The 19,514-nt window shown below is 41.2% G+C and overlaps 1 protein-coding gene across 1 annotated transcript in view; it reads left to right on the top strand.

Moving 5' to 3' along the window:
• LOC112682951 (T-box transcription factor TBX20-like) overlaps window positions 1–16,802 on the top strand; it is a gene marked incomplete at its 5' end in the record, with an annotated part of 58,526 nt that extends 41,724 nt beyond the window's left edge. Inside the window, 2 exons of the mRNA XM_025553742.1 lie at window positions 15,201–15,277; window positions 15,916–16,802. Coding sequence (XP_025409527.1) covers window positions 15,201–15,277; window positions 15,916–16,474 — 636 coding nt within the window. The remainder of the gene's footprint in view (window positions 1–15,200; window positions 15,278–15,915) is intronic.
• Window positions 16,803–19,514: the final 2,712 nt, after the last annotated feature.

Below are 19,514 nucleotides of genomic sequence, written 5' to 3' on the forward strand. Positions count from 1 at the left end.
ATTACCGACGCGCCCGCCCGTGGCGTCGGCCTATCGCCCTGCTAATTATATTAATGTCGCCGAGAGCTCTCGCCGAATAGTTTCACTAAATCGAAAAGCTTTTCGCAGGCCATCTAGCGCGCGACGTGTCGCCACGGTGGCGAAAACAGAACGGCACGAGAGAAGAAATAGATGTATGGATAGAAAGGTAAATCGTTATTCCACGTTATATCCGTACGTCATGTGTACGTTTCATTTGCTTCGAAATCACCGCGTGACCAGGGGAGGATCCAGTATCTGTTTACGGTCGAAGAACTTTATAGGGGAAGCGATATATACAGCTATATATAAGCTGATCGTAGGCGTGTATGTAGAGGTATCTTGAGTAAGTGTACAGACTGCTCTAAAAAATAATGTGACAACGTTGCTCTAACACTGTCAACATTTAATTTTATGATCTGTTACTTAATTCTTCTAAATATAGTTTATTTTTCCAAAAGAGGGCGGTACCTGCCCCATTTGCCTCCCTTCTGGATTCTGGCCCGTGCCGCGTGATAATGTTCAGTCGGTTCAGTACACGCGATTATGTGCGTGCTAGCGGATTTCCAAAGTGCGACTGATTGAAAACGTTCAAGTTCAGTTGATCTCGAGCCATCGCATTTTATTTTTTCACATCCTCCAAACACCGATTTGTGAATTTATACCTATTTCCACAGGTTTAAAATATACTTATGATGTATGAACCCGATAAGGGTGTACACGTCCTCGAGATTGTCGAATTATTATTATCAGTTGGTTTTATTCTGCACGCTTATTACTGTACACTGTTCCGATGATAAAATTGTAACCGTTCAGACGATGTGTGTGTAGGCGTGTGGACGCGCCGTCAACTTTATCATCATTCGTGTCGTCACGCACGAATTTTCCGAACGGATATATGTATGTGCACGAAAATATTGTACATTTCTTTATTTTTATTTTTTAATCATATTACAAGTGCACCGCAGCGACGGAAGTGTAATGCGAATTCGTATACCTAACCCACACGATTATAAATTATAATATCACTACGCCGGGTGCGCGCGCGCGTGTCCGGTTCGAGGGAATAACAGGACGAAAGTCCGTCCGTCACGACCCGCGTGAAGTGTACGACGACACCCGAACAGGACACGGTGAGACGACGTACTTGATCCGGGGGGGGGGGGAAATGTAATGATTAATAAACGATCCGATGGTTTATTTTCGCACAAGTCATGAGTTCGGCACACGATTTCCTCGACACATAGCGGTAAAGTTACTATTTGTAGTCGGTCGAATTATTACCGGCCGGACACGATTCCTACGATCGTCGATCGAATAAGATTAACGCGTTCACACGCGGTATCAATAATATTATCCGATGCGCGTTGAAACTTTTGAGTTAATAACCGACCGTGACTTTTAGACATGTATATGACCACCGCGAGCTTATGATTCCTTAATCGATAATCTATATTAGAAAAAACACTGTCGTATTGAAATGTAATTTTTTATAGCACCGATATAGTATTCCGATACATCGATAGCTGCCAGTATTTTTTCCCGTATAACGACTCGTTGCCATAAGGAAACGAACTCCAGGATTAGGCATGCGAAAAAACAAATCGGAGCTCTTCGAATAGACCGTGTCGAGGTGGTACACCTATCGAGTTCCATGTCGTAATTGCTCATGTTAAAACCGTTTGTTTGGCGGGAAAAGTTTTTCGTTTCGTAAAATTAAAGTATTACGAGTACTTCCGTACGGCTATACAGCAGATACGTTATAGATAACTACAGATAATAATATAGATAATTATAGATAATATAGATAGTTACAGATACGTTAAGTGTGCTCGGGGAGGTAATAAATGCATTTGTAAAGAATTAATGTACAGTTCGAAAAATATCTGATTTCGACTTTACTCTCGTCACCGTTCTTTTCCGTCTTATTACTGTTACCATCCGGCACACGATACTTTTCGACCGAACGCGAATGACAGATTTTATCGTAGAAGTAAACGTTCGAGTCTAACGGTCGACGGACATTTCAACACTAAATATTGTGCACGTCCGTTCGTTCTGCTCTAACGCGTTCTGTCCGTTGTCCTGCTGAAGGACTTCGTGACCGATGCAACAGCAGGATCCGCTTCTGGTACCAGGAGGTCTGTCCGAACGGGTGTTTACGACCGCCGAAAACCGATTCCGATGCGATTCGAGTTGATAATTGCACGTGTTGCGTGCGTGGAACGAGACAACGTTACAACATAATCTTTTGGCGCACGCGAAAACCGTTGCAGCACGACACTAACCGCACCGGAAACGCTCGGGGCGCCACCGCGGCTGGCTGGGTGGGTCGGTCGCGCGTGTACGACAAAGAACCGGAGAGAGAGACGAGATATAATTAAGATTTAACAGCGTCGATAACGCGTCGATTAACCGACCCGATAAATATAGTCGTGCTCGTACCGAATCTGTGCAACACTACGATTACGAACGTTGTAACGTTCGTAACGCGCCGATGTATTATAATAATATATTTATTTCTCGCGCGTCGTTTGTCGGCTTCTTCTGTGCTCGCGTGCGTCAAGTTTTCGTCTCGACGTTACCGCGGTATACCCGACCGCGCGCGCGCGTGTAAAACGATCAGCGCTGGCTGGAGGAGACGAAAACACTTGAGTTATGCGCGTACAATAAACGTGTACGTTTTGAAGAAAACACTGACGTCCGTCGTTGCACTCGTACCGTATACGCGTACGTGTCCCACGTCTTGTGCACGTTATGATGCAGGCGGTACGTTATAGGTAGCTATTATTGTGTGCAGCTATTAATAACCAATCAATGGTGCGCGGCACCTCGCCCTGTAATTTAAACCGCCGCCGACGGTGACGCCTTTTTCTTCTCGTCAGGTCTTCACCACCTCCTCCTCCTACTCTTATATTCCTTCGTCCGGTCGTAATTTTCCGCTATCCCTCTCTCGCCGCACGCGCGCCCACTCTTTCCATCTCTCTCGGTCTCTCGCCAACTCTTAATTATGGTTATTAGGTGTTCGCCGACGCCCTGCACTGCGCGCGTGTGTTGAAAAAAAGCCCGACGGGTCCGTGTGCACAGTTTTATGTACAGTGTTAGATTATAAACGCACGTACGAATTTTTCGTCGCACGTCAATTCAAGACAAATACATATTATTATTATTATTATTATTATTATTACGTCGCGGAAGGGACGCGAGCAATAGGATTCCGAGGGTCGACTTGCGGGGACCGTAGACCGATCCAGAAGAAGTGTCGAAAGGTTTGTTCGGAGTTCTTACACTTTCTCCGGTTGCTTTGGCAAAGTAGGCGACTTGTCGTTCCGAATTATCGTTTCGCAACGCGTTTACGTAGCAAAGAGGTATGACACGTTAATTTGATGTTTTCCTCTAGTTCCGTGTCGGTACGATTTTAGACATTGCAATTGTTTTAACCGTACATTGTTCAGTAAAGTCCACGTAATCGCAAAAATCTACTACCGAAGTATAAAGATAATATAAATTTGTTAACACGTTATGATTTCTATTATTTCGATTTGTGCCGACAATCGTAAAAACATGTTTCTATCAGGAGGATCACAATTACCAGGGATATTTCTTAGACGTATAAAAAAATACGGGAAAATGTTGAACCACATAAGTATCAAGCTTCCCTGTAATACATTTTTCTGTACTCAGCATATTCGTAAGACATAAACGCTGTCGCTTGGAACTCTTATCATTCGGTATATTTATAAATATATTTTGTAATCGTGCGTTTTAATCGCAAAAAATGTATACTTGAATGCGCAATGCACACTTTCGATTGTTGTTCTTAAGTCGCGCCTTCGATCTCCGTAGAATAACGTCCACTGTTACTCCACGCGCGTAGTCTCACGGCGAATCACCTTCGAACCCTATGGGACCGCGGATAATCGTTCGCCGATCTTACGCCCACCAGCCCACGAGGATGTTTTCACTCAAACCTAATAACGGCGTTGACAAACCACACTTGAAAACAATATTGTGAAATCCGAATGTTAAATTCTCTTATTAGACTGTAACGACTGGACTAAGCTTTTCTTGGAACCATGGTAAATCAAGGCATTTCGGTTCATCTAGTGTTTCAGCACAAAACGCATTTGTAACGGTCAATTTAATTGAAATATCGGAGGCCATCTCTCTACGCAAATAAACGCAAACGACTCTTTAGTAATTCGCCTTGAACCGCCCTTGGTTTTAACCGAATCTTCAACAGCATAATATTTGAACATAAGTACAGAGAAATATTCACGCACTATAGTGTTTCATTTTTTTTCTTTTTTTTTTTCTACCTATTGCGGAAGGGAAAAAATGCAGTAAACGACTAAAAGTATAATTTAGTCTTTTTTTTTTTTTGCGATATAAAATTAAAATTCAAAAAGATCCGATGACGATGACGAGTTGAAGTGAATCCAACGTTTTCACCAGACGCCCAATTATACACGCGTCGAGTGAAATGTGCGATTGCCACCCGTCGGTTTGCAACTTAACACTCCGACTGGCATACACGCGCACATTTCACTCGCATCCGTCTGCGTTTTATTTATAGCCTCGTGACGATTACGTACACACCGGAGATGTATGCAATATTATATTACCGTCGTACGATCAAAAGGATAATAATGTGCATGTATGCATAGTTATGTACCGGGAGCTTTTGCTGCTGCAACAATCACCGTCTGCGAGGATATCACGGACCCCGTAAGAGGTTGGAACGACAACGTCGGTGCGAGACCGTCCTCCCAGGACTATTGATGATTCCCAGTCGAATCACTCTTAGATATACGACGCAAATGTAATACGGTCTTAAAGAGTTTTTGTTTTTTTGTTATAATTATATTCCAAAAAGATCGTCGTCACCACGTTAACTCGTCCCGTTCGATAAATTCAGTTCGCGGTCTAAATGCCCCGGTCGATTCCGTTCGAAATCCAACTCGATCGGTGTCGGTAAATCGTAACTCTCCCCGGGGGCAGATGCCCTTAAACGTATCGTACAAATATTGTGCCCACACTGTGTTCACCGGAGTCGTCGTCGATTTGTTTCGGTACGTTTGGCGAGCGCAAAATTAATAGAACGTACGCCGCCGCGGACGTATCGTAGTTTATCGTCCGTTCGCTATAAATTATAGTGCAGCGCACGTGCAGCAGCAGGTATGCACGCGAGTAGGAAGCAGTGTAGTAGCCGGTTCCCGATGAACGTATTACAATGTAATAAATTCGGGTTTGAGTTCTCAATTTTTGTTCGATCTCCTCCGCGCGTCCACTCTGCCGCGCTTACGAAAACGAAATTTATTGCTCTTATACATTAGAAAAAGAGAAAAAAAGAAACAAACCGCCTATGATGTTTAATATTATAATACATAGCCTACAGTCAGTCTCCGCGTTTTACGATAATATTGTTATATTATTATTACCCGTACGCGCAGTAATGAGTTCGAACCCGTTTAATTATTATCGATTTCGGTACCCGATCCGTTGGCCGCGGCGATTATAAAATAGTGACAGCTGCTGCCCGTCCGGACGACGTGAATGATGAACACACCGATGAGAAGTTAAACGTTTAATAAAACCGATAAAAAAACGTACCACGATAAATATATATGTTAATGTATTACGTGCGTACGCGGGAGCTTCCGTTATTAAGACCGACGATCGAAATATCGTGTGATCACGTTGAAATAATTATACACCACACGTACCTTTGCTGGACGTGTAATTTGATGTGCACATCGTAGCACCTATACACGTCTGCGGCGGTGTTTTATCACACGTTTTAGATTATTACTGCCGACACGTCGTCGTTATTTCGCGCACACATTTCGGAAACCGCTCCGGTCCGCGTCGTCAATCGTAGATTTCCATCGCGGTTAGACATTTTTCAGTTGGTGGTCCGAGCATGGTTAATACCACCCGCCCCACCTACCAAAAAGTCATATTAGGTACAAACGTTTACCTGATTTCCATTCAATTACCGATTTCATATTACCTACAGCTGCCAGTTGCCAAGACCAAGTACTCACCTATTAAAACGACACCCCGAAATATTTGGGGGATCAGTGAGACACAAAATTCATGATCAATCCGCCTATGATCGTGGACACGTGCAAACACGGCGATTGTTCCACTCGTAACCGTTAGCTGACATGGAATTCGACCATCAGTCCGTCGGTTCCGTACACCCTCGAAAAAGAGCGCAGCAGACGCGTCGTCGATTAGCGTTACAATAGGTACATCGACACGTACGGGAATTCGAATTTTCAATCCGCGAACAAAATATTGAACGTCAAAACGCATGTTCGGTTTTATTTAAAATGTTTTTTTTTTTTTTTTTGTCGAACTTTACTACTAGCGATCTCTCCAAACGATTTTCTTTTCGTCGCTACGATATACGCGAAAGGTTTTTGTTTTAACTGTTTCGCAAATCAACAAGTGCGGTACGGGGTATACCTGAACACCAGATTCGCATGCGCAGCAGACCACTGACCACTCATAGGTATGACCACACGTATTTTAATGACGGTGCAACGTAATATGTTACGAGGAACCTTATCGTCCGTGTAACAGGTAGTTGTAAATATATTTTTACGATAAACACTTCTGTTGTACACATGTAGCTCAATAAATCACATCGTTTGGGTAAAGACCTTAGCGGAGGTAATATGCAATTTTTTTTATGAGTGCTCGACCCGCATTCTTGTGGAGACGACGTGACGTGGCCGTTGGAACGGGCTCCATGTGCGGTGACTCCGAACGTATCGCGCGATTTACTACGATTAAAAATAATAAATAGTACAAAATGTAGTGCTCCACGGGTCACCTCGAGACGAACAATTTTAGAACTTCTAAGTTTTAGACTGAACGCGCGTCTACGTGTAGGTACCACAACAATTACAATCGAAATAGTCGCGCTAACCGATCTTGCAGTACAGTACGACGAATTGACGTCGACAAAAATAAATCGCAGTGCTAAAGATCGTGTGTACGATGAAGCGAGTAAACGAATAATATGTCTTGCGCGCGAACTAGTTTTCGCGAAAGACATTATTTTTACACAATGAACATTAATGCACTACGGATCGCTAGCTACGTCACACGTCCTATAATAATATCATACTGCACCGCGACCGTGAACATTTTTAGGTAATTTTTGACGCTAAACGATTGACCATATTAATAACAATACGTTGTGCACCGGTAACGTTATTCGTACAGATGTCGCATCCACTCGGTGAAATCGTTCGTTGCCGAATTGTCCAGCGCACGAAACGGCAATCGATTCAATTGAACAACAGTCGCTGAAGCGTCATATTTGTGTACCGTAAAATGGGGTTACTTTGATATTGCGGGGCTACTTTGATAATTGAGGTTTTGTTATGAAAACATTGATTATAATAGTTAATAATCTGTACAAATTGTCGTTTTTAATATTTAGTCGTTTAGTACAACTAGTCTAGAACCCAAATATGTTGTTGATAATACGTTCTTATCAATGATTGTTTGATTTTTAGTGTTTATTCATCTTATATTAAAATATTTCATAAAATAATTATCAAAAAAAATTTTTTTCGGACAACATTGATAGTTTGGCTAGCTAACCATTTGATTTAATGAATAAAAACTGGGGGTATCAAAGTAACCCCATATGTATATAACCATATGTGGTCAAACTTTGATAGCTACATTGAATTTAAAAAATATATGTGTTAAGATAATAAAAAAATTTTTTTTTTATGTATTATTGTAGAGAAATATATATTTGAAGTAAACCAATTTAATGAATACATTTTTCTTTACCATAGCATTAGTTAAATAAAAATAGAACTAAAAAAACTAACAAAAATTATCAAAGTAACCCCATTTTACGGTACATTATTTTTCTATCAACATTTTTAATCATTTCACGTGCACATTATAAAACAAAACGTTGTGTACCTATCGTTATAGTTGTTTTCGCACGTACACCTATCCGTGCGCGCGTTACGAAGACACGACCATATTCGTTGCGACAACGAGTTTTTTTAAACGTTTTCCGTCGAACCGCGAGTAATTTTTTTTTTTTTACCCGAGCGCACGGTCGGTCGAAACAAGTGCGAACAGCAGTGTTCGACCGCGTTTCCACCGGAGAAACGGATACGAAAAACGCGTTACCGTTGCCGCGGCAGTTGTGATGGGCGTGCGGCGGCGTCGGCGACGGCGGTGAACATGAAACGACGAAGAATACGAAATAAAAAAAAAAAAAAAAAACGGAGAGGGAGAGTGAGGAATTCAATACGGCCGTTTAATTCCAATTTGTTGTAACACGGTATTAATACCCCATCGATACGTCGCTTGCCCTGTAATTTCCGAGCCGCCGACCCGCGTGCACGTATGTATATATTATTATAAATTACAGCGAACTCGTCGCGCGTTCGTGCCACGAGCGTGTTCGGGGGGTTTTTTATCCCGTTTTTTTTTTCGTTCCCGTGTTTTCGGGTTTTTTTTTTTTCTCGCCTTCATCACTCTTTCTCTCTCTCGCTTCGTCCGGGTCACCGGAACACCTCTCGACCACCGCGCGCGGCCGATCGACCGCGGCGGTACCGGACCGGGCTAGCACGCGCGCCGCTATCTGCAACGGTGATCGCTGCAGCGGTCTTCTACCGTCCGGACGCGGCCGCCGGCCCTATCCGCTGCACCGGCACGTCACCCGCAACGGCGTATTTACGGTGGGGGGAATTTGGGGGATTAATACCCCCCTTGGTCTTTTTTTCCCTTAGGAACGTTTTAACGGACTAGCACTTTTATCAGTCTACCGGACGATAGTCATGAATACCGATGAAATAATTGATGAATTAGCGCAACTAAACAAAGAAAATTTGATTTCGTATTATAATTGCGAATAAAAAATAATTTTAATAAAAATAAATATTTGTAGTGCGTAAAGTGTAAAGTATTTTTATTCCGTAAATAAAATATTATTATTATTATTATAATTATACTGTATTTGATGAGTATTTTTTTTAAAAACTCAAAGAGGGATGTGGGGGGGGGGTGAAGCCCCCCACTTTTATGTTTATCATTTAATGGCCCAACCCCTCCTTATAACAAGTCCTAAATACTTCGCTGGTCACCCATGTCGTCGGCGAGCCCACCATCGCCCTGTATCAAGGCGATAGAAACCTAACCAGTGCTTGACTTGTGGGGTACGCAGGAGGACAGAGTACTCCAACTAATTTTCAGAAATTTTAGCGTCCTCCTACTATTATTATGTTATAATTATAACGCTTAATAAGCATTGGGGACACTATTTTTTTTAATTAAACAAAGTCCCCCTTATTTAATTTTGCCAAGTCGAGCACTGATAACAACGCGTAATAAATTGTTATCACGGTCCGGTCTGCGCCCCTAAATATTATCTCTATTGCGCTAATTGCTTTTCCCAGTCGGCGTACTCCCGATCGTACGATCCGAACTTAGCTGTGCCCGGATACCGCCGAAATGTTGTGAACGGGCCCCTATTGCTTAGGTATGTCCTAGAGTAAGAGACATGTATTTTAACCGATGTTTCTCGAATGGAATGTAATTTGTTTTAAAAAATTTGGTAAAAAATAAACGATTTGTCGTTAATAGAAAAAAAAATCATACAAATCATAAACAATTGAAGCTGTCCGAGAAAACTATACGTGATTCGACGAAAACATATTCATTGGGACTAATATATCATAGTGTAAAACAACAAATTTAAATCATGTCCATTTAATTATTCATAAATTATAATTAATCGAATGTACGAGTACTAAAAGAGATAAGGGCCAAATGTATCGTCGGCACGCTCCAAAATACAGGTCTGCGCACGCCTATGATTCCAAATCCTTCCGTACAGTACCGTGGTGATATAAATAAATATTTTGCATAAATATGTACCGAACGGGCTTAAAATGGGTCTCGGTTTGAGCAATGGAATTCAATTCTGACAACGTTCGGTTTCAGGTGTATACGTCCGAAAACTTGGTGGTGGAGAAAGAGGTGGAAAAAATTGTTATCGCTACGCATCGGGTGTACGAATACACGTGACTGGTATAGTCGTGCGTACAAACGCGTACTCATATTACAATCGAGAACGATTTGCGGTGGGGCACGTGCAGTTGTGTCTTTCGCTAGACGTATTATTTCGTATAATTGGTATTCGATCGGCCTTAAGAGTGCCTTAATCCACGATCGTGATAATTGTATGTACGGCACCGTCATCTAAACGTATACGCATTTAATTTTCCAAGAGATCCGCGCAGACTCCTTGACAGTAACCGAGGTCGGGTTCGCGTCGCGGGCAATTCGTTCCGATCTGCTCGCCCTATTAGCTGTCGATATTTACTCGTCGTAGGCAGCCGCAACTGTTTAATTCGTCCGGTCGCCGTGGGATGTCGAACGCGCGTATATTTACTCGAACAGAATCGAAATAATTTTAAAATTCTTGATTTACAAACAGAGCGGCGCTGCTGATTGGAATCATCTACATAGTCGTACTGCGTTTTCGACGACATAATATTAATTATTTAACAGTATAAACGTGGTCGGTGACGGGGTTTTTTTTTAACTGACTGCGAATAGTTGCGTGTTTGTATTTAGAACGATTTCCGATTGACGGGGAAAAAAATGGAATAAAACATTTGCCGCTTCCCATTTTTTGCCTACGGACAACATAATATATTTTTAACGATTCGCAATCGTTTGGTGAAATCTCGTTGCTACAGTGAACAAGTATATGCAAATAACTAAAGGTTTCGTTACGGTATACCTATATAGATTGAAATCGGATTAATCTGTTATTCTGTATCATGTGGTGAAGCAATCGAAATCAAGTTTTGCGCGGACGAAAGAATTTTATGTACGATCCGCATACATATTTACTTATGATTTAACGCTAAAACGTCGGACTCATCGCCTTGTAGTAGTATCATGTGGCCACGATCGATGACTGTACGGCCAGGTATGTTCTAGCAACAGACAGTGAATGTTTGCGGGCGTAAAAAGAATGAATTAAAAAAAAAGAAGTTGACATATTTTTATTCCAAGCCACTGCGTTTTTCCGTTCAACTCGTGACTTTTACAAGCTGATAAAAAAGAGAATTGAATTTTGACTTCAAAATAAATTACGTTTCTCAAGACTAACTTTCGGTGACCAAAAAAAAAAAAAAATAAATAAATAAATAATCGACTTACCTGGCTCGGGCGTACAACGCATCCCGTCGTTTGCTTCATCCTTGCACGCAGCGGCACGGCTGTTTTTCAATCACAGTTCACAGTTAACATACAGTTTTAGTTTATTTTAAAATTTGTCAGAATACGTACGAACGTGTTTTAAATTTAATTTCACAACGAATAATAATATTTCCAATAATAATTATTAGTATAATAACGTTAACATTATTCCAACGTTTTTATTAGAAGAACAACAACAAAAAATTATAGGTCGAACTTCATGACCGAAAACTAGAAATACCATCGGAAATATCATCAAATAACATCGGGAAAGCGAAAGATTTTGTTATAGTTATACTATTCGAATCTCTATTAGTGTAATGAACCGAATTCATTTGTAACCAATCGCATAAGAATTCCGCGTTCGGATGCAGAAAAAACCAAAGTCGAAAACGTACGACGATCACTGTGATAAGTCGCGGCGACTCATAGCGCGGTAGTGTCATCGGTCGTCTTGGTTGGCTGTCACGCGTCGCCAACCAGTCCATACGATTTTCGCGCGAGCAGTCACGTTAGCACGTCGCGCCTTGGAAACCGTACGTGAAAAAGGTCACCTAAAGCGTCCGGGGAAACGTATCGTACGCGCGCGGTCACGCACGAACAGTGGCACACGTTACACGTGCATTTACTATCGTTATTCGATGTAAAACCTGTGGTGTCGCAAAAATAAATTATAATCGTAATTAAAATAATTATCATAGTTTCACGGCCGCACGGCACAACCGTCGTAGTCTCGTCCCCGAGCTCGGTTTCGCCGCGCGCGAGAGACGACGACGGAGGGAAGGAGCGACGTTCTGGTAGCGACGCGTTCACGTGTTATTTTTACCGTCGAGAAATCCATTACGGCGGCCCCCGTGCAGCTTCCCCGCGGTGACAACACCACCGACAACAACAATCATAAGTAATAATCGTATTTTCGAGACTGCTTTCACCCGTAAACGACGCGCCGGCAGGCCTATCGCGCACGTAAAACACATTGTTGTTACGCGTACGAACACTAGGCGGGCAGTACCCGTCGTCGCGGTCCGCGTTCCGTCCCGCCCGGTCGCCATCCGTTCGGCGTTTCATCGTTTCGTCTACATCCCGGCCGACGTTCAAACACGTCGTACACGCCGATCGAATCGTACGTACGGCAGACGCACAACTCGAATCAAGTTAATACTTAACGAAACGCATATGTTTCCTACGGTGGTCGAGTCACGCGACCGCCGCAGAAGACTCCCTTTATTGGTAGGTCTTCCGTCTTATTATTGTACGTTTCGCTTAACCTAATTGTTACACTCATAATTGTTATTGCTTACACGCTGATTTGAACGCGGTATAACAAAAATGTAGTTTGTTTAATATCTCATTTGACCCGAATTACGAACTCGAATCGCCTGACGCTACAAATGTTATTGCGACTCCGGTGTCGAGCGCTGCACGCGTGGGCCTAGCGTAGGGTGACCATACGTCCCGTTTCAAACGGCATTGTCCCTTTTCTATCATTATGTCCCGTTGTCCCGACAAACTTTGAACGGGACGCCTTTTGTCCCGTTTTTAGAATAGGGTCCCGTTATAATCCCGTTACTTCCATAAAAATTGTGAACCGAGAGTAAAAGAAAAACAAATCAAACATGTCATTTAGTGTATATGTACTACGAACTCATGTGCGAGACTTCTGACGAAATCGATATTAAATACGAATAGTTTACAAGTATACAGTACTATTTATAATCAACGATATTCGGTATAATAGATATATTAGGTATATTAATCGAAAAATCGAACATAGTCGTGCAGTAACGTGTGTACATTGCAACGATTCTGTACTATTAATGTTATAGCCACTGTATATCAGTTCATTTTATTTAAATTGTTGTGAGTCGTTAGTGTTATCACTTTTATTGTTTTTCTTTTAAATGCCTAAAAGGAAATATACGTGCACTGTACCTTTGCAGATTAACTAATGTAGTAATAGAAAGAATATTTTCAATCACAAATATTTTATGGACGGACGAAAAAAATCGTTTTATCGTACCAACTATCAAAGCAATAATAATTCTTGAAAATAATTTTAAAAAATATTCCAGTAATGATTTTTATGATTTTTTGTTAACACAATCAAAATTATTGAACTAATTGTTCATCAAAAAAATATAATGTCAAAGGATGTAATGAAGAAAATAATGAACAATCGACATCAACTCAATTAAATTAAAGAATATTTTAAGTAGTTTTTTTCAATCTCACAGCAAAAAAATAATGCAAATCAATGTTTTATTAAAATATTAAACTAATAAAAAATTATTTTTATTGCATATAATATAGAAGTTAAAAAAAAAGTGGTCTTTTTTTTTAGAGAACATATTTTTCCCGTTTTTATTTTTCATAAACATGGTCACCCTATCCTAGTGGTGCGTGTCCGAGTCGTTGTCACGGACCCACGTGGTGTAAACAATTTTTTTCTTTAATCTCCCCATCCTCCGTGAACGTATCTCGGGTAACGCGTTCGATGGTCCACGCCTAGGCTCAACGGGTTAAAATCGCCCACCGCCTCTCTACCGAGATTCGGGAAAATCGTTTAAATATACGTTTTTACAGGGCAAGTGTTTTTTACGATGAAACCCCCCCCCCCAAAAAAATATTTTTCGCACACACCCGGGCGACTCCAACGACAAACCTTGGAGTGGTGCTTCACCCACCGACGTGATGTATTTTGATTATGAAACGAACAACCGTCAATCGCAACGTTAACGTGGTCCCGTTTTGTAAAAGGTAACGTGCCCTGACACGGGTATCAACGCTGGCGTCGGAAACAAATCGCTATCCCTTTGCGACCATCGTGTACATATTCTTCCCGTATCCGTATACTACACGACATACTGCGCACTGTATTTTACACGTGTTATTGATATAACTCGTATGGGTAAAACTCCGGAAAGGATATTCGAAGCTCAAAATAAACTAAAAGCGATTGTTTGCGACTAGATGGTGTACCAAGCATACCCCTGGCGTTCCCGAATGTGTTCTATTGTCAAGTGATTGTAAAAATAATCACAATATGTACTTACATTTTATAACAAAAAAAAAAAAAAAAAATACTAACTACATTAAATTTCGTTTGGGACGCGTTGCGGTGTGTTTTTTAACGGTCGTTTTTTCACGACCTAGGTGTTCATAGCCACCCAAACCACCCATAAAACTCTACCTTTCCTCTCTTCAGTCCGTAGACCATAATAATATAATGTACTACGTAACAATATACATTATCGGTCGTGGTAATGATGACCAATTCCGCGAGAGTTTTTATTGTTATTCCGTATTATGCGAGAGCCCAACGTTTCGACTAGGTTTTCCGGAATTTTTCACGTCCTCCGTTTTATCGAGCACACGATATATTACGCAGTACATAAGGATTTAATGTTCAACACGGCATGCCATCGTTTAATTCGAATTTCCATGTATGTTTTCAATGAATGTCAGGCGTTTCCATGTCGTGCGAAATTCAACGAAGATGTTATCTACTCTTGCGAATACGCTCGTACGTCCTACAGATAACGCAAACACGAACAAAAACAATTCGCTCCTTAATATTATGACTTTTTATTGTGTACCTACTCACCTTTGTATATCAGAGGCGTGGTTTGTAGAGATATTTTTGAAATATCGCGTGCAAAAATTCATCTCTTTAAAACGAAAACTATAATAACTACAGGTTAACGCATTGAGAAATTTAATCAAAGTTCATTCAATTATAACTCGTATGAAATCTCCTTATATTGACAATTTTAACTGTCGAAAAAAGTTGCTATAAGTTTTTTAATCGATCACTCGCCAACTAGGATAATTTACGACATTATAATACACATAGAGAAACGTTTATTTGTATAATAAAATGTCATTTTTAACATCTCTGAATGTTTTTGTTTGTTTTATAGATAACTAAATTGAAAATTGACAGCAATCCGTTCGCAAAAGGTTTTCGAGACTCATCGAGGCTAACCGAATTTGAAAGGTAACGTATTCTTTATCAATACTTGTACACACACACAAATACTGTATCTAATGATTGTCATTTAAAATACATACATTCAACAGAGTTGCGTTGACCCGAACGCGATTGTAAAAAGGGATCGTTAAAAAACATGAATATCAGTTTTCTTGCAATATAAATGTTGAAATTAATTTTTATCGAAAACGTAATCGAAAACGCAATGAATACAATCAAATCAATTATCGTTGTGCACATTTTTGTGTACAATTGCAAATCTACATAATCGTTTAAAAGATTGGGTTATTATTTTTTCTTGAACGGTCGATTCCCAAGTGCTGATCAAACTTTGCCTTGTCGTGCAAACAGTTCGTATGCGATTACGCAGGGTCATTTCAACAAATCGATTCGGAACACTTAGAACCGTTCACCGGGCACGCGCCTAACGAACAAGTTGTTGACGTACTTAATCATATCTAAGCATGTGCAATACAATTAAACGTATTTTATAACGACGGTGATGAGAAAAAAATATAAAAACATTTGAAAACCGCGACGGCTTTCGCGATTTTTCGAATGTCCCACGGGGGGCTCTAAAACCGAAATTCCTACACGAAATCCGAGACTAACGGTGGAACGCGCACCACTTGTGTTCGTTGCAGGGAAACGATGGAGTCGATGCTGAGCGAGCACCACATGCTCAGGACGCCGTTGTTGGACCCGGCCAGCGGTCTGAGCCAGTTGACGGCCGAGGAACGGGCTGTGCTCGCGGCCAGGTCACAGCTTTTCCTGCGCGCGGCCGCCGCCGCGGCCGCGGTCAGCGGTCCGTACGGTCCGCTGTGCGGCATATACAATGCGGCCGCCGCAGCCGGTGGCCAACACCTGTGGAACCAGTGGGCGTCGCTGCAGGGCCCGGCCGGTCTTTACCAGCAGTTGGCCGCGGCCAGCGGCGGTGGCCAGACCACCATGGCGGCCGCGGCCGCAGCCGCAGCTCATCAGCAACAGCAGCAGCACCAGCAGCACCAGCAGCAGCACCACTCGAACCTGTACCAGCAACACGTGGCGGCCGCGGCGGCCGTCAACGGGTTCAGGTTCTCGCCGTACCTGGTGACGCCACCGTCGTCCCTACCGCCACCGCCGCCGCCGCCACCATCGTCGTCACCGGACACCGGTGGCTCTCCGGAACTTTCGCCGCTCGGACACCAGACGACGCCGCATTAGCCGCCACGACTGGAACTCGGACGGATCGAAAGTTCGCCGACACGTTTCTCCCATCTTCTGTGTGTGCGTGCGTGTGTGTGTGTGTGTGTGTGTGCGTTTGTTAATATTTTTTGTAAATAATAATTTTCCCGTGTACATGACGTGTAATAATAGAACAATATGTTGTACCGTAGCCCTTACGCGCAGCGCGCCCAAGCGCCTCATTTAAATTTAAATTTCTAATCGTCGACGTTATGTTAATCTAATCTCGCAGCGATCGTCTCGTAACGTCGCGGACCTACGCGTCACTATCATTATTATTATTATAATTATTATCATCATTATTATTATTATTATTATTATAATTATTATTATTATTATTATTATTATTATGAATATTATAATCGTATATGAATATACAAATTATTACATTATTATCGTTCTTTTATCGGACGTATTACTTTTAAACGCGTAACGCGTCGTCACCTCGAACGGTACTGTGTATCCAACATGTGTATCTAACGGGTCTACGAGTTATGTGATTCTGTACAGAACACCAACGCAGCTTGGCCGTACGTCATTATCTCGATACTATTACAATCACAATTATTATTATCATTGTAGTTTGTTGTTGTTGTACCGTCGTAACGGTTTCGGGACGGAATACGCATAAAACGTACGGATAATACGAATATTATTTACTCGCACGTTCGTTTCGCGTTCGCACCGGCTCCGCCAGACCGTCGTGACGTAACACGTGTACGTAATCGTGTCTGTGCGGCGTTTGCAATATTATAATGTTCTGTACGTTGTCATTTATGTTCACGAATTAACCGACGGGATGTTGTATCATCGCACCACGTGCTGCAGCGTTATTGTTTCGTGTGCGCGTGTCCTGGATAAGAGGTGTACAAGTGGTACACCAGTGGCGTACGTTCAGTTTGCTGGTGGTGTGGTTGATTTATGTGCACAGCTTCCGTGTCGATATCAAACGTCTACTCTTATACTTCCCCGAGGAAGTCCGATCGGACGAAAAATCAACGCTTATGCGATTCCATTATAGTTGACTAATGACACATTTTACATTGCAAACGTTACGTATGATGGGCGTATTTTTCATTCTTACCATTTAAAAACTGGATTTTTTTTTTTTTTAGTCTGTAGAGGGGCAATTCACTCCGAACCCCATCTTCCCCCATTAGATATTCAGTATTTATAAAACAAAATCAAGGAAGCTATTTATAGTATTATTACACCCCCTAATATATTTCCAAGTATAATATTTACGACAACGGAAACTATATAATATAATAAATAATTAAGTGAAATAAATAACAATACAATAAATATTCTGACGTTCAATTGCAATTACAATGGTAAGACACTGTTGAAGCAAACGTGTAATGTAAACATAAACCCATTAATATGACCGAGAAGAGATCAAAATCTTCTAATTTAGTGCGATTTATGGTTATAACAGCAATTATACCTGACGGTATACGTTGTTCTTATAATTTTCAAACCCTTTCATTAGCTATGACTACGAGACCAAAAATTTGCATTTTCAATCGCAATGTTTATTTTATTTTTTGTATTAATATTTGACGGGCTGAGCTCTTTATATAATTAATGTGCATAACACATGTTTGTATTATACAATAACTAGAAAACTTGTTTTACATAACACTCTTTACTCTACACTAAGTTTAATACAAAGATACGTATTACTTATAATTATTTATGAATTTAAAAAGTGAAGGAGGGATCCAAATTGGCAAAGGATATAACAAGCCTAATTGGTTCATTAGACAAATGGTTTGTGGTAGATAGAGGAATAGAGAAGGTCGTCGAGGGTCTTTGAAACTAATTAAAGATAGAAGGTTAGGTGAGTCAATTTTACCATATGTTTTTGGAAACTGGAGATTAAGTGAATGTCTGCGATCAGCCAAATATTCTAATTTGAGTCTAGTAGCAGTAGCATCAGGTATAATCATGCTGCATATGTGAAATTTGGAGCAAGGAATCAACGAACTTAAAAAACCGTTGAACCAGTTCAATTTGGAAAGACCACTAGTAATTTCGAGACCCAAGTCAAGCACAAAGCCATTGGATCGCTCTAAGGTAGTACCATATACATTGTAACGGAATTCAATTTGAGAGTGTCCTCTTGAGAAAGTCGTAACACTTTTCAAAACAACATGTTTTGAAAAATTACGGTTTCGAAATCGTACAAACATTTAAATGTTATTTTTCAATTTATTATTCAATATATAATTAGCAAACGGTTGAACGTATCAGTAAACATTTCAGAGATATGTTAAAGGAGACGCTTTATAAGCATTGCGAGAGACAGAGTCTGGGTTGGACTGAGTCCCCGTCGTGTCATTCCCCCAATTTAAGCGCAGCTCTGCGAGGAGAGAACGAAACGCGTTTTGACCCGGCGCGACCGGCAAATGACTTGGGCACGTGGCCGGGATTTATTTCCACCGAAGTTTTCCGTCTCGAACGAAACAGACGAACTTGACGTCTCGACGACCACGTGCAGTGAACTTTGCCGTTTTACACGCGTCGCGTTCGGTGAAAATGTAGAAAAAAAAAAATCAAGCGAAAAACGATGTCCACAAACGGCGTTACGGTGCGAAAACGAACGTCTTCCCCGGGAATGACCGCGTTGTCCGCAACGTCGTTGTTGCGTACGCGAGATATTGTTTACCTATATAATTAGAAAATATAATGGAGATTATTTATAAAATAAGAAAGGTCTGGTATAGCAATCTTCGGTGACAGGCGATCTGACCTTATCCAGATGTTGAAAAACCGTGTACATCTCAACACGCGACATAGTCGCTCGATATACGAATAAAAGTAAAACGAATAATAATAATAATAATAATCGAGTCTTATTTAATTTACTTTTTAAGTTCTATGCTTCGTTCAGAATCATTGGTCCTTTGAGTCGTATCAATCTTATTGTTAAGGTTCGGAGAGTGACTTGGAGCGCCGATTTATAGCATCTGCGACACGAGTGTTGGTATCGCACACGTCATTAGCATCCGACACA

The sequence above is a fragment of the Sipha flava genome, unplaced genomic scaffold (assembly GCF_003268045.1).
Source record: "Sipha flava isolate LNK unplaced genomic scaffold, YSA_version1 216_pilon_pilon, whole genome shotgun sequence".
Taxonomy (NCBI): domain Eukaryota; kingdom Metazoa; phylum Arthropoda; class Insecta; order Hemiptera; family Aphididae; genus Sipha; species Sipha flava.